The 16430-nt window shown below is 34.8% G+C and overlaps 1 protein-coding gene across 3 annotated transcripts in view; it reads right to left on the bottom strand.

Moving 5' to 3' along the window:
* Positions 1–16430, bottom strand: part of FTO (FTO alpha-ketoglutarate dependent dioxygenase) — a 232843-nt gene that overhangs the window by 175263 nt on the left and 41150 nt on the right. For all 3 annotated transcript variants that reach the window (XM_071567363.1, XM_071567365.1, XM_071567364.1), the window contains 2 exons: positions 14018–14678; positions 5883–6026 (listed from right to left, as the gene is read on the bottom strand). In XM_071567363.1, coding sequence (XP_071423464.1) covers positions 5883–6026; positions 14018–14678 — 805 coding nt within the window. The remainder of the gene's footprint in view (positions 1–5882; positions 6027–14017; positions 14679–16430) is intronic.

Below are 16430 nucleotides of genomic sequence, written 5' to 3'. Positions count from 1 at the left end.
TCATGTAAAATCACTCCTGGGATATAGGTTTGTATGTCAGTAGAAAGAGATTTTAAAAAATGCTGCAAAACCGAGTGACCTGATGTGTCACCAATAAAAAAAACATCATAGAGGAAATTAGAAAAGAATAGAAATAGAGACCTACAAAGATGCCACTTTGACTGGGAGGCTATATTGTCAGCAGGATTTATTCTTTCAGGGAATCAGCATGATAAGAAATTATCAACCTTCATATAAACATAATATTTCTTTAAAAGATAAATATTTGCAAACCTGAAGCTTGATATCCCAAATTCCTATCAATTTTTACAAATGCTCTTCTGACCATAATAACAAACGATCACAAGGAAACCAATACAGTGTGTGAGGTTTATTGGTATCCTTTATTACTGAAAAAAAGATATGGTCTAAAACTTATACTTTCCCTTGCAACAAGCTTGAAAATTTGAGCCTGAAAAAAGTCTAATAAACAAGAGTTCAGAAAAATGACTGGATTCATCCTAGTTGTACAGTGTGTCTCCTTAGGATTTTTACAAGCAACTATTAACAAAGTTCATACCCAAGAAAGCAGACAGCATCACAAACTTGAAAAAATTCAAAAACAGAAATCAGAAAAAAACATTTATACAAGAAATAGCAGACAAGTGTTATAAAACAGGACTGAATTCATACTGAAAGAAGTTTAGCTAGGAGGCTTATTTTCTGTTTGCATGAGGTTTGCAGACGGGTGCAGTTGCAAAGCTTGAAAAAATGCTAGAAAACAAACAAAAAGAACATATGAAAAAACTATTTCCTACAGAAACATGTGAGGGTTAAATGCACAGAACCAAGCCTTTCAAGGGCCACAGAACTATACCATCTCTACACATCACACTATCCAAATATCAGAATAACTTTCAAGAATTGCAACAGAAAACAAACCTAAACTCTTCTCCTACCCCTTTCAGTGCCCATTCATTGTGATGTTTTCTGCTTAGCAAGCATAGAATTAGACATATTGCATTTTGATTTGCACCTTTATTCAAACCCTTGGCAAATCTTTCATTGGGAGTTCCGCCTTGGAATTGCTTCCAACTATCTCTAATCCTTTCTGAATCTTAGAAAGAAGCCTGTAATTTTAATTTAAGAGTTTACAATTCATCTAAAACTCTAATTGTACAAAAACAGTTGAAGTTTCATGGATTGCATGCCTCAAAGCATATTAAAAATACATTTTAGGTCTTAAAAAGATTATGGTAAAGATTTGCTTTCTTTTTCTACTAAATATATATTAACTGAAAAGACAAATCGCTCTTTGTTAAATTGGCCATTGTCCATTTGGCAGTAATAGCTTTTATTCAGATACAGAACACTATACCCAGATTATTATTTTGGTTTTAGAGCCAAACCAAAGCTGTTACATAGTTTGGTCACCCATGTCAGAACCACCATAGTGCTCTCGTGGGTTCCGCAAAATACAACACACATGGAGGCAACATCAGTTTTACATGACTCAGCACTGATGGCTGAGGTTTGGAAAACCAAAACACTGCCACTTCAGGATAATGCATCACAAAAAGTACATATATATAAAAGCAGACATATATCTATCCATCCTGCTTTGGAAAACTGCAGGCAGGCCAGCTGTCTGTTGGAAAAGTCTCCTGAATTTGTGGTGAGGTCAGAGCCAACATGGTCTTTTCTGTCACAGAGCAGTGGGCCCTTACCTTGCCACAACTTCCAGACAACTTGGCAGGGAGACCTCATTTTAGTATTACAGAAACAAACCCCACAAAACTTACTTAAACTGTATAATGCATATGAGAAGTGACATACTTTAAATTACCATTAATACCAACTTAGCAATGTATTTAGTATTTTCCAGAACTGTCACACAATCCTTTCTCCTCCTAAAAATATTCCACCTGAATGCTTAAAAGATACATATGCCAATTAACTAACTGCCAGATAAGAAAGAAGTTTTATATTTCATGAATCAAATCAAAAGTACAGTGGATTTTAAAGCGCTGACTAAAGTTTTAATATTCTTGCCAGCACAAATATCCACAAACAAAAGTGAAATGAACTTCTGCTATTAGTTTTCTTAACTACCAGTAACAGATAGAGAATTTTCTTTTTAACCATATTACAGTGCAACTTTCAAAGCACAAAAATACTCTTCCACCATTTCCAATTCTACTTGTATCCAACTGCACACAGTGCTTTAACAGGACAAAAATCTAACAAAATTAATTTTACTGCAGGTATATATATAAAAGCACCAGGAAGGTATGTCTCCTTCCCTGAGAAATTACAGGTCAGTGGAATAATCCTTTTGTAACAGAAAGAGGAATGATCTTTCCCTAATTAAGAAATATTTTTGGTTTTGAAACACGAAAAGCATGCACAAACAAAACACAGAATGAATTATAAGGATAAATACTAAAAGATAATTTTTTTAAAAAAGTATATCTGAGATTTGCCAAACTTCATGATTAAAGTTTGGTAATGAGAAATACATTCTTGAAGTTTTAAGTCTTAATAGTAAGGAATACACTATTTGGATTAAATGTGGACTGAAAAAAAAAGGGGGGGAGGTAAAAACTCCCAACACATTCAAGATGCTAGAGAGCAAAGAGGGTTCAAGTTAGTTTGTGAAAATAGAAGCAGATTAAATATCTAGAAATAGTTTAATGAGTCACTATATACATGTGGAAGTGCTTCCATTAAATACTTATCTTTAACCACAAGCCAACCTCTGCAATGTGTGCAACCTTCTTCTGGCTGGTTAGGAAAATAATTTTTTGATACTTCTCAAACTATAATTTGCTGGGGGTGGGGAGTGGTATAAGATTCAAAGTTCATCTTCATGCTGTTTTAAAACCCTAACCTTCAAGCAAGAGCTTGATCTATGGGAAACAGCTGCAGAAAAGTAAATCTGCCTTTGAAAGAGTCCAGAATGTATTTTGGTTAGGTATGTTTTGAAGTCATGGTAGGAAAATTAGTGAAAATTGTAAATCTGCTTGCAAATCTGGTCATGTCTAACTCAAAGATTAGGGGAAAGATTCCAATTTAATGGTAGGACCATGACAACCCTAGTTAAGCATGTTCTAGGACAGAGCAGATGGGGCCCTTTGCTCACCTCCACGTGCTCTGGATTTATTGCACGCACCCAACACGGTTCATATTAGACACCCCTTGACTGTGTATGGAGACAGCAGGGTTCACTATGCACTTCCTCTGCAGACCAATATATTATTCTAAACTGAGCTAAAGTGTTTCCGTTTCATGAGTGATATAAAGTTTAGATTTGAGTTTTTAGGCAGCAGACTTGCAGTCCTTCTCCAGGCTTTTTTCTTCATATTAAGAAAAGCCTCAAAGAAATTATTTGAAAAAATATGTCTTACTGAAAGTCATTTGGGGTTTTGATTAGGTTTGCCTTAAAAAACCCCCCACATTTATAATATTGTAATAGCCTAATGGAAGAATGGATTTGGTCACCTCATGTTTAGCATTAACATACATTTAAATGCTGACTCTCAGTTTCATCCAGAGGGCTGTTGAGAAGGCAGGTAGATGTAAATTTAAATTTTAAGACATTCTACTAAATTTCTACCCAGAATAACAAAAACCATTTTATAGAGCCAATGAAGAGAGGAACATAAACATTACTAAATTTCTACTAGAAATCCTAAAACACCACCTCTATTTTTTTTGTTACTTTGCTATACCCATTGGTCTGGATTTACAAGTTAATGTAAGTGCACATTACTATTGCCACACTTTCTTGTATAAGATTTGTGTACCATAGTAGGAAATACTCAGGGTATTACAGGTACAGGACTTGATAGGACCTGACTTTTAATTATAAGCGACATATTGAATTTGATGTTTCAGCATTTTACAGCACCCACATAAAGCAGCAAAGTAAGCACTGCATCATTTCAATAACTGGAAGAACAGTCCTACAGAGTTAGGAAGTTTTCTGCTATAGTGGATGAGTCAATATTAGTCAGAACCAATCCTATCAATCAGTCCCTGTTCATCAACAGCTCCTACTACCTGCACCACTCTTAATGTTTTATTTTCTAGATGTTTTGCATATTGTTGCCACTGTTTTTTAAAATAATGTCACCAAGAAGAATCTGCTTTCTGAAATGAGGTTCTAGAACATATTGCGTACAAATGCACAAGAGAAAGGAATCTAAAATTTTCTCTTTCATTGTCAAGGATTTTTTTATACAGAGTTTTCATATTTTAACTTTTTTGTAAGTCATTTCAAAAAATCTGAACAGTAAAAAGTACATTAAAATGATACATGTCCATGGACATTGTCTTTCACTTCAAGTGAAAATGATAAAGGTACTTCTGCTGCACACAGAAACCTTATAAAGGGGCTGTTTTGAGAACACCCTCTTAGGCTCTGTAGAAGAGTAATTTTTTTTCAAGTAATTGAAAAGAAATGCAAAGACACAGAAGAGATTAACAAAACACCTGGCCTACAGAGCTCAAATCTGCAGCTCTTCACCAAGTATTAATAAGAAAGTGATTTACTTTTCATCTTGAAAAGAATGTTAAATATATCCTTGGTTTGAATCTAAACATACTCATGATGTTACGTGTTAAATAAACTAACTTTCTGACCCACCTTTCAAGTAGCTTCCCTGAGAGTACTTTAGTTATTGTATTTAAATTCCACTGGGGAATGAAAACCACCCTGATGATCTGGTAACTCAGTCAAGTACAATCTACAGTATTTTGTAATAAAAATACTGAAGTTAGACCCCTTTTATTATTAAACACTTTTTGAATCTGTTGCCAGGCATAGCTGTATACGCACAAACCTTCCAGTCAGGAAGGATTAGATAAGAAGTTTACTTGATACCTTAGCTGCTATTGCATAAAAATAGATTAACAATAACCCTTCTAAGAATGTTTTAGCTGCCACCGAAACTTCACTCTAGGCTGCTACTTTCTGTCCTCACATATACAGAAAAGTGAGGCACATTCAGACCACTAAGACAAAGGATCTCATATCTTAACACTTGATCTGTTCAAGTCTGGACACACTTAAAAGCAGTTAGTCCAGTCCTTCTACACAAGATACTTCACTGATGACAGTGCACAAGATCTGATGAGGTAACTAAGAACAAGGAATGGCAAGTGTTTTTTAAGATGGCCAACAAATGTATTGCTTGTTGTAAGTAAACTATTTCCATCTTTGTTGGAAGACAAAAGTGAAAGGTAAAGTTGAAAATACTGTTCTGCCCATCAAGCTGGGAGTGAGACAGGTCATTGTAGGGACATTCCATGGAGTAAACATTCCAAGTCACAAGCAACACTGAAAGTTCTCTCAGACTTTAAAGGTGACGTCTTTCAAGCCAAGACACAAACAAGGCAAATACAATGTTGTCAAAAGTCTTGTTCTTCTTTTGTTTGATTTACAAATATTTAAACAAAAATGATAACTGAGAGAAAACACAAGCCATAAGAAAAAGCAACAGAACTTGGGCCAACAAACCTTAGGATCAGTTCTTGCTTCATTTTTTTTCAATGGAAAAACCTGAGTGCGAGAGCTCAGCTGCTCAATTAAATTAACTCAATTTAATTTTCTTTTTTTAATCCTCTATGGTTGAGACATTGAGACTCACTCTTGGAGTAAGACAGCTCTGCTCATTATGATCATAGTATAATCCCACTACAAGAAAACAGCACATTCAAATATAGGCGTGGAAAAGTGTAGCAGAAGGACAAAAGTGTCAGGTGTAAAACTGGTGACTAATAAAGCATCTCATGTCTTTCTAAGTCCTAACTGAAAGGAAGGTATGCTAACCTATTTAAATATAAATGTCATTTTCTCTACTGTCAACAGAAAGTTCAACTTCTTAGCCCTTGAAAATTACCAAGCATCAGGTAGCAGTCTCCTTGGTGAAGTGGCAGTGCCAATCCAGGTGTCTCTATGTCCCATGCCACCTTCAAGCCTACATGCCAGACAGCTGGGTCTCTGCCCCTCAGTTCTTGGTCATTACTTTCTTCCATGGCTGAACCTTTAGAGAGAGAGAAAAAAACACCACAATGATGAGAGACCAGATAAGAATGATAAAATAAAAAATCTAGTCTAATTAAAAAGACTTAAAGATATCCTATATTGGTACAATCTTTATAGGCTTAGATTCTATAACCTCCATTTGGTATAATCACCATCTCCAAATTCAAAAGTATGCAATAGGTTAAAAAAAGAGAAAAAAGCCACATGAGATCAAGAATTTTTTTTGCAAGCAAGTTTACCAAGATGAAAATTTTAGGTTAACCACAAAGTAAAGGCAAATCAAGTCAAGGTCTGTAAAGGACTCCAGGTTTTCTGAGGTTCTCAAGCACATGTAAGAGGAGTTTTATTTAGGCTTCTCTCAACTTAATATTTTCATTACTAAAACTACAGGCATAGAAGAAAAAAATTTTGCAAGGCAGCAACACTGACATAACAATAGATAACTTCTCAAAGAATTTCGAGTCATAAACTGCCAAAGAATTTTATGAACAATTTCATTTGTTTACGTATTTGCAATTTCCCCAAATCACAAACTGAGGCAAAGTAAGGTGAAATAATGGTTACAAAGCACAGTCTAGACCAAAGCTGAGCTAATCTTGGAATCGTATCTGTCATTCTTTTCTCAAAATTATTAGTCAAACATGCTAGATAACATGTGCAACAGCCAACGAAGCTTCAAAACATTTGTCACAACACTTTTCTTATCATTAAGCAACATGGACATGTTGAGCTTGGGGAAAAAATAATCCACTGCATAGAAATAGTATTTAGAGCTTAATCCCTGAGAACTATTTTCATAAGCTTCCTTCACTGCAGTTGAAATTGAAAGATACAGTCAGCATTTACAACAAGGTATTTGGGAGCTATGGTATAACAGTTTTATGGCTAAAGTAGCAGAGCATTTTGACAGAGGGAGGATGAAGTTTTAATAGGTAGTTGGCACAAACCAGCAGTGGACAGTTAGAAATGAACCATGTAACATGCCTAATTCTTGCCTACAAGTTAGTAACTGTGTGTCCATTTCACTGTCCACTTGAAATGTACTTTCATGTAATATTTTTAAAACCTTTGTCATTGTTTAGTTTTAGAAGAAAAATATTGAAGACATATAGCTCTTATTATAAGAGGCACACACAAAACCTTGAACTCACACTTTCAAATTATTCATGTCACTCATCTCACATGGTTACTGCATTGCTTTTTTAGTTGGAAGTTGCCCTTAGAAAAAAGACAATCAATTATTATGTTAATTAAATATTGTCTACATGCAGGAAGCAGAGAGTCAAAACCTTTTAAAGAGCTAATCATAAAAGTTCTTAAATTAAAAATGCTACTGTAAATTTAATCCCTGAATTCCCTCCCTTCACTGCTGCTGTTCTCATCCAACTGAAGTTTTGGCTTGGGAGCAACTCTAGGCCCTTCTATAAAGAGCACACAAATGAGAAAACAAGAGCTAGCAAATACCCAGAAAAATCAATACTAAACTCTTCAAGGGGCTTTCATATTTTCTACCCTGTTCAGATAAATCGTAACTTAATTTAAGAAAAATGTTTTCTGAAAACTGCAAATAGGATGGCTTACAAGGCATTTTTAATGCAATACATCATGGATATTATGAAAAGAAGTAACCTTTCTGGGTTAACTCCCTCTGTTATTCTGCTTTCCCACTCACTTTGGCAGCAGCACTGTTCACAATATGGCACCAATAAAATATAGAACTACAATCAGAGACAGCAATTTCAATCAAAGTTTCCTGGGGTCTCCTCATAAATCCAGCACCTTTGGAATGTGCTCGTTAAAATGACTTATTTTTTGCAGTTTGATAAATTTTTTATTGCTAAAGTACTGAGTTCAAATGCAGCTCACAGTCTCCTTTTCTCTATATTCTCAATTATTGCACCTTATAATTATCAGCAGCAATTGAAACTGATTGCTCCTACCATGTTATTTTGGTAACAAATGGAAGCAAGCTGCTACTTGCTTTTAAATACACAACAGTCTGAAAGTGAGAGCAAGGGAAAAAAGACATTTGTGGCTTATCCCCAGGTAGCACTGACAAACTTTTACATAAAAACAAGTTGTTATTAAGTTCTCTATGACACCTCGAGCATGACTGAATGCTGTATATTTATTGATATAATTACAGTTCCCATTTCAGTGAAAATATTTGGATGATCTGAATCATAGGTATTTGACAATAAATCATATGGATCTTGCACGTACCCAGCACTACAAGAAGACATGTATTTTGTAGTAAACCATACAGAAATAGTCAAATGTAACAGTATTTAACAGAAATATAACAAAATTATGTGCAAATTTGAATTCTGGTCCATAAAGATTTACAGACTTTGGCCTGTAAGAAACTTTTATGCTGAAATGAAATGGTGCAATCAGGTAACAAGCTGACCACAACATTACAACAGTCCCTCATCAAACCTGCAATTATGGTAGGACTATGAAAGACATAGTGTAGCTGCAGAAAACTGGCCACAACATTATGCTTTTAACTGGGCAGCTCAAATTCCAGAGATGTTCCAACTCTAAGACCTGATCTTATCAGGTTTGGGTCATGGTTAGATTCAGAACAACATGAAACTTGTCTTCCTGGAACTAGTTTGGTTATTGTTTCACAGCACAGAAAGTAAAAGTAGATTTAAAAGGTTTCTTTGCTATTCAGCACCAAAATCCACTGGAGTTTTTTGACAGACTGAAACCTAAATGTTCTAAAGTCAAATTTTAATTCCAAATTATATCCTAAATGTAATCTTATGCATAATTTCTTAAGACAAAAGAATAAAAAGATTGGGTATTTTTACAAATTAATTGATTTTCCTAGAACTTAATAGAATTTGGGCACATGTTCCTCAAATAATCAAATATATAAATTATTAGTGTCTTTCAACAGGAATTTGTACATGTTATATGCAAGAAGGGAAAAAAATAGAGCATGCTTTGCTTCTCAGCAGCTGGTGGAAAGGATACAGAGATGCCCAGAGTTATTTCTCCTACCTTTTTACTAAAAAGCCATAGCATAAGAGGTTACACAGTACTAACATTTCAATTTTTGCTTGCAACTGACATTCACAAACCAAAAAATCCTAAGATGTGCCAATAATGTTCTTATTAATTCATATTTGGAATATTTTGTCCAGACACATCAAGAACAAAAGCACTGAAAGAAGAACAGAGAATATTCTGCCATCCCTTCATTCCTGAAGGAGAGGCTGCATTAGATCAAATTAGTGACAGCATGTCTAAAAGAAACTCCATAACAATCAGTTCAAGTGATGATTTCTATTTAGACAATAGGGATTCAAATCTATTATTGTGAAAGTAATTGGATCATTAAAAATTTGTGACTCTCAGAACATAATTCCAACTGGCCAGAAACTACAAGTTAAAGGTATGACCATGTCACTCACATCTTCATTTCTTAAGAAATAATATGTAATTTCCTACATACCATTTCTGTTGCCTCAACAAGCAGTATTTCTATTATATTATTGACATTAGAAATAATTTCATACAATTGGTCTCATTCTGCAAAAACATCTACTCCATGACTTTTATCCATTTATCAGTACATAAAGAGGGTTATTGGTCAACTACAAAGTTAGATTGATTTCAACTCCAAACAACTTTTGTAGTTTCAGGATTTATTTTTTTTAAACATAGTGAGGACACATACATCTGTAGTGAATCTCAATTATTTTAATTCAAAATTCAATGAAAAAGCCATCATTAGGTTTAGTGCTAGGATGCTGCTTCTAACAGAATGAAGAAATACAAACAGCACTGTACAAAAGAGACAAGCACAAAAACTCCTTCAAGACCAGACATTCCTGCAATCAACCCTAAGTTTGTTACACCTTTCAACATCACCTTGTCAGTGAACACAGTCAGTTGTTCACAAGTTCAAGAGTTAAACAGCAAGAGGACCTTGCAGCAAGAAGACAAAATACATATGGCACAGGATCTAGAGAAAACTACTTATCTAACCTCCAACACTGTCTGTGGGAAATCCAGGTAACAGAAAGACAGACACACTTCGGGTGGTTACATTCTTTTTCTTCTCCTTTATTAGTAACTGAAACAGGTCTCTACTTCAAAGAACATCTTTAGAACCAACCAAGGTTCCACTAAGTAATAAAACTTCCAACAAAACTTAAAATGACCCAAGGGAAAGCTGGTCATTAGGAAATTTTCATGGATAAAATCCAATTTTTGAAAATGCCCTCATTCTACTGAATTGCAATTCACTTTTATAACTGCAGCAGGAAATAAAATGGGTTATTAGCTTACTATGTTAAAATCCTGAATAGGTTTTTACCTTAATGCTCTCAGGTGACAGGATATTTGTAAGCTAATATGTTTTTTAAAAGGATGAATTGGTCAAAATTTGAAATTCCTGTTCCTTGGTAAATTCTGAAAAGTAAATTAATTCCAAACAGTGTTAGTGGCAGCATAAGAGAACACACATTCTGTAACCTCTTCAGTTCTGCATATGCACCAAGACTACCACTCCTGACTTTCATGCAGCATACACACTAAAAGGAAACCCCTCAAACTTTTATAAGGGTCTCGACAGCCTCCTCTTAACCTAGTGTAATGTAAATAAAAGCTAACACCAGTCAGGTGAACATCAAGAAAAATGTTTACCTTATTTTGTTGTTAGACATGTACCTCATCTGAAGTTGCTTTGAAACAATTTGACAATGGAAACAAGAAAATAAGCAGTGATACCGATTAGAACATCAGCTTGTTCCAGTATGTTTATGTTAGTGCCTAAAATTCTTTTCTGGCATATTAAAAACTGCTTCCACTCCAATTAATACTGATCAAAGTTTCTGACATTAAATTTTCATTAAGACATCAAATAAAGAACAAGTGAACAAGAAAATAAGTTGTATCAATTACAGTAGTATCTGTTTTAACACTATTTAATCAAATAAGTAAAAATGCAAATTAAAGTAAAAATAAAACTATATAACCTGAGTTGTGCATCTCTAAACAGGCTGACAAAGAGCTGCCATAACACAGTAAGACTGTTTGACTCCAGGGCTCCTGCTGCTCAAAATTTGACAACCTGGGGATTCTGCACTGGCAGCAGGGTAGAGCAGCACCAGCCAGGAAGCTCTGGAAGCCTGAGCTTCCACATGCTAAAGGCTGCCACAGATCCTCAGTGTTTGGAGTACCTCAGAGACCAGGGAGAATTGGAGAAATTGAGAGCTGACAAAAAAAATATGTGGAAGATATAGCAAAAAAAGAGAATTGGGCTAGTTTCAACAAAAATCAACCTGCTGAGGTTGTGTTTGCATTTCCCACAGAATCAATGTTTTCTCCCAGAAAATTACTAAACTATCTAATCTACATCTTCTAAGGAAAAACTGTTCCATAAAAAAAATTCTGACCAAATCTACTCTTTCTATTATGTATTCTCTAATGATTCTGTGATAAGTCTTCATACACTACAGTGACAATTCAATGCTAACTCGATTCTAAATGAATTGAGTAGTACTAATAAAAGATATTGGCACAAAAAGCAAATATATTTTTGGAAAATAATAAGAAATATATGAGAGATAATAAGAGATGTATCATAAGATATAGACAGTAAGATATGATTCTACAAAGACATCACAACGATTTGCAAGAAGGTGTTGAGATTCCTCACGCTTTACAGTTACGGAGAGCTCAGTAAGAGAGACAGGAAATAGAGAACATCTGTGTACTGCAGAAATCATCTACAATTTAACTTACATGAAACTCAATAATATCATAAACACTGATAAACTTATAACCAGGAAATCAGAAGAACAAAAAGACAATCTATTTATTTCTCTAAAACCAAGCAGACTGACCACTCCTCTTGGATGTGCTGGGTACGGAACTTCAGCACTCACAACTATTTACTGTCATTTGCATTACAAAGTCATGTTCATAAGCCATAAACAGGATCCATTTCCTCCAATTAGGAATGAACAGGTCACTGCTTTAGGGATATATAATGATGATACACAACCACACCCTGAACACACACACACCTATGAGTGAACTGTTTGCAGACAAAGCTACACTGCAGGACATTTCTTCATGAAGCTCAGGACAGATGCCAGGCACCTTAAACTCCCTGTCCATTTCAAGAACCCAAGCCGAGTCCTGCCCAAGAGCCATAAGTGGAATTTAATAATGTTCAGATTTAGATCTGACTTCATAAATCATTTTCTTCCTCCAAAAAAGTCTTTTACACTATCTCCAGCTACACTGAGGTTTCAATTTTGCCACCTCCTGCCAAGGGACCCTCCCTTACCCCATATATAATCCAAATTCCATTGGAGCAAAAACTTCTGGAATAACTGCAAAATCAAAAACATGTATATAGTAATTTTTCTTTTTCTTTTTTTCTAAATGTAAATGATAGAACAATCAATTTACTCACTGGAAAGTTCTTAGTTTCTTTTTTTTTCACGTCTATTTTCAAAGTCTTCAGAAAAAATATCAAACTTTAAGGTATGGATGTACTTACAAAAAATCTTGTATGTGGTGAATACATTAATTGTTCATAGATATCAAAATAATTTTAGTCAAAATACACAAAATATTTCTTTATACGTCCCTCAGTCAAATCTTCCACAGAATTTGCAGTGGTTTTACAACACCATAATTTTTACCTATTTAACTTGCTGAATAAAAGAAATAAAATCAACTCACATGTTATGAATAAACATATTAGCTTTCACTTTTTTTTAATGTACAGCTCTCTGAACTTAAAGTGACTCACTTTTTTACCCTCCATAAGCAAATTTTATGTTAGTTTTTAAGCATATTACAATAAATCCTCATACACCGTCCTATCACTTCAAGTTCATGTTTAGGTTTCTTTAACTTAAAATCTTACTGAAAAAATATTTATCTACAGTATTAGTGGAAAAAATTCAATATATTTACTGAACATAAAATACCAATGCCTTTGAGAAATAGGACAGAAAAAAGTTTAAGAAGAAAATGACACTTCTACTGATCAGGAAATCTCTCATTCAGTTTGCTAAGCCAGCTGATGTCCAGGAAAATGTAAATAATATTACTTCAGGTGTACATTAAGGCACAAAGTGACCAATAGTTCAAAACTAATAACAAAACCAGTAAGAGAATGCACATGAAAGTATAAACTGTTACTCTTACATCACAGTCTTTAGCCAAAACCTACCGAAGTCAACGTGAATCCTTTCCATGTTTTACAGAAAACATCAAAGGGCTTTTGGAAGAACAAAAAATCCGTTGTGAATTATGAAATATAACGAAGCATTTGCGAATTCAAATCAAGTGTGTAAAATTGTAATCTTATGCTTTGCAAAACTGGGAGTCATGAAAAAAAATCCAAAGCCTGTCAGACAACAGTTCTTTTAATGGAAAATGTCCACCCTTCCCAACTACAGAAATTTTGGCAAGTCCTGCATGAAACATGCATTAACTCTACAGCATGCCTAGACAAAATGCATATACTTCCAAACAAATATAGTAATACTTTTATACAAAACCAACTGAAAATGATCTTTCCAAAGAGAGAAGAGAAATAAAAACAGCATAAAGCAGAAGCAAGTCTGTATCTGATAAATAACACCATAAAAATGGTGATCTCAACTACAATGAAACATTTTACAGGATAGAAAACATGCACATGCATTAACCTGAAAAAGGATTTTGACAGATTTTGATTTCCTGGCTCTCAGTCAGGAAGTTAATTATACCAATTTTTAAAGCTACTTAGGGAACAACTGCTAAGCCAGTAAACACAGGCATATTTAGTACAGGGTTTAGTGAAAATAAAGATAAGGCTTAAATACAAAAGGTACCCCAATGCATTCAGGAGCATGTGGCAAGTCTAGACTGGCACACAGGTGTGCTTAAGTACATCCACCCAAGGACAGAGAGAAGAGTTGCAGGGATTTCAGGTATTCCTGTGACTGGTCAGCTCCCAGCACTCACCTTCACAGCTGTAACTGTACACGGCAACCGCTGACCTTTCAACCAGATTCTCGTCGTGGTGCCAGCTCACTGCCATGTTCCCCATTCCAAAGTAAGGTTCTTGTTTCAAGTACAGCATTTGTAGTGGATCCATATAATTTAATAAAGTCAGGTTATAAGATGTTCTGTTCTTTAGACTCGTGGAGTCATCCTCCGGTACACAAACACTGCTTTGATCTTTTGAAACAGACCCTTGCTCCGTAAGAGAAGTAGCAAAACTTTTCTCCCTATCTATTACAGTATTATCTTTAATTTCCTTGGTCTCAAACCAATTTTGTCCTTGTAATGCCTTGACTGCTTCAATATGCAAGTAGTCATTAAGTCTGATTAATGCTTTACAAGCATCACGTATTTGAGGACTGCAATATTTTATATCATAACCTTCAGTAGGCCAAGGCACTGTAAATAATCTCGTGTTCAAGTACTTGTAAGTACATCCTGGGTTTCCAATTAATATACGAGAAACTGGAGTAAGAAAATCTTTTTCTTTGATCCTTACAAGATCTTGAAAGAAACAATCGTGTTCTCTCAAGGTCAGAAAGCCTTTTTGTACCATTTGATGGAGCTCTTCAGGTACTGTATCCGATTTCCTGAAAACCAGCTTGGAATACTTGGTCTTCCACTAAAGGAGAAAAAGAAAAAACAAAAACAAACAACAAAAATATGAAAATAATAATTCTTTTTACAGCAACCAAGATGTTTCATATATTGAAGAAGAGAAAGGGCTAAGTTGTCAAGTTATCTAGCAAGAGTCTAGAATATGGTGAAGAAATAGATGTCAGTATTTGTTACTTGATTTTCATATATCAATATATTGCAATGACGATGGACATGTACCAGTGGCCTTTCACCAGAGAACATCACCAAGGCAAATAAATAAATAAACAAACAAACAAAGAAATAAATAATGGCCGAAATCAGTAGTACATATAAGCTCACCTGATGAATCTGTAGATAATGCTATCTTTACAAAGAATAGACTATCAAGCAGCAAGAAAGCAAATCTTCTTTTGGCAATTGTTGCAAAGACCATTTTGTTTCATTCTGATGTACAGAATTCTAGAGGGCTGCATGATAAACTCAAATCGTTTTATGTAACTATATTTTTTGTGAAAAAGTAATAAAATGAAAACCTTCAAAACAGTTCTTGACATACCGATCCTTTCTACTTTCACATTCCTCAATGCCTATCAATTAGTTCTCCTGTTCTAAGTTCCCTTTTTAGATAACAGTAAATTTCCAAACTTATTTTCCTCCCCAATTCGCTACCTGTAATGTCCTTTTTCCTCATATCCTCTTCTGACCATACTGGCTCAGGTGTCAGCTGGAGTTCAGAATCCAGCAGTGTGTGGAGGCAACAACTCCCAGCAAGGTATAACACTGCTAATCAGCAGTGTCTGCTTTGTATGCACAATACCACTTCCCACTCCGGGAAAGATTGGATAATTTTATTTAGTTAATCTGCTTTTCTAAGGAAGTGAGTATCACAGAATCACACCTTTTATTGGTTGCCTATAAATCTGCTTTAATACTGCTGAGACTGTTTGGCAAACTGGGCAAAAGCCAGAGAATAAGTTCTTAAAAAGAGTTAGTTCTTATGTATTTCATTAAAATTAATAGAAAAATAAAAGAAACAGATACAAACTAGTGCCTTTAGTAAGGGAAAGGCTTCAATGGGAGTGTATCAAGTGACAATTAAAAAGTGTGAAATTCCAAAGGACTCCACCATGCCTATTTCCTTCTGTCCAGAAATTAGTCACTAGTCTGGGGAAAAGGCAAGTACTGATGGTGGTGGGGGAAAATATTAAAGTAAACGGAAATCTGAAGGCATTGGGTAAAGGGGCAAGAGCACACTGATGCACAAAGCTGATCTATCAAAGCTTTTACTAATATAATATCTTATGCTCAAAGCCCTTTTAAAAATACAAATAAAAGTCACCAGCACAAAGCACCACAGAGACATACAGTCCATCTGTGGGCTCCCTCTGATACAACTCAAAACCACTTCATTATTACTATCTACATCCAAGTCTCATTTGAACCTGCCTTTCAGGAAATTAATTTTAAAATCCAAAGAACGTGCCTTTAAAAAACACAAACCAGGCAGTAAGTCTCCATGCTCATTTTCTACTGCATGAAAACACTTAGAGTTTTGCATCATAACACACTGTTATCCCACAACGCTGAAGAGGTGGCTTTATAGGTCCATTTGTTTCTACCAAAAAGGAAAACATAAAAGGAAGTCTATTTTAAAAATAATGATTACACATAATAAATCTTAGTTTGTCTGTAAACTTTGAACCCATTTCTAGTGACATTTTTACAGTGAAGCTAACTCCTTCTTTACACATTCTTATGGTTTTCAAAAACTAGC

This window comes from Pithys albifrons, chromosome 12 (assembly GCF_047495875.1).
Source record: "Pithys albifrons albifrons isolate INPA30051 chromosome 12, PitAlb_v1, whole genome shotgun sequence".
NCBI classification, from domain to species: domain Eukaryota; kingdom Metazoa; phylum Chordata; class Aves; order Passeriformes; family Thamnophilidae; genus Pithys; species Pithys albifrons.
This window is presented reverse-complemented; position numbering and strand designations above follow the sequence as displayed.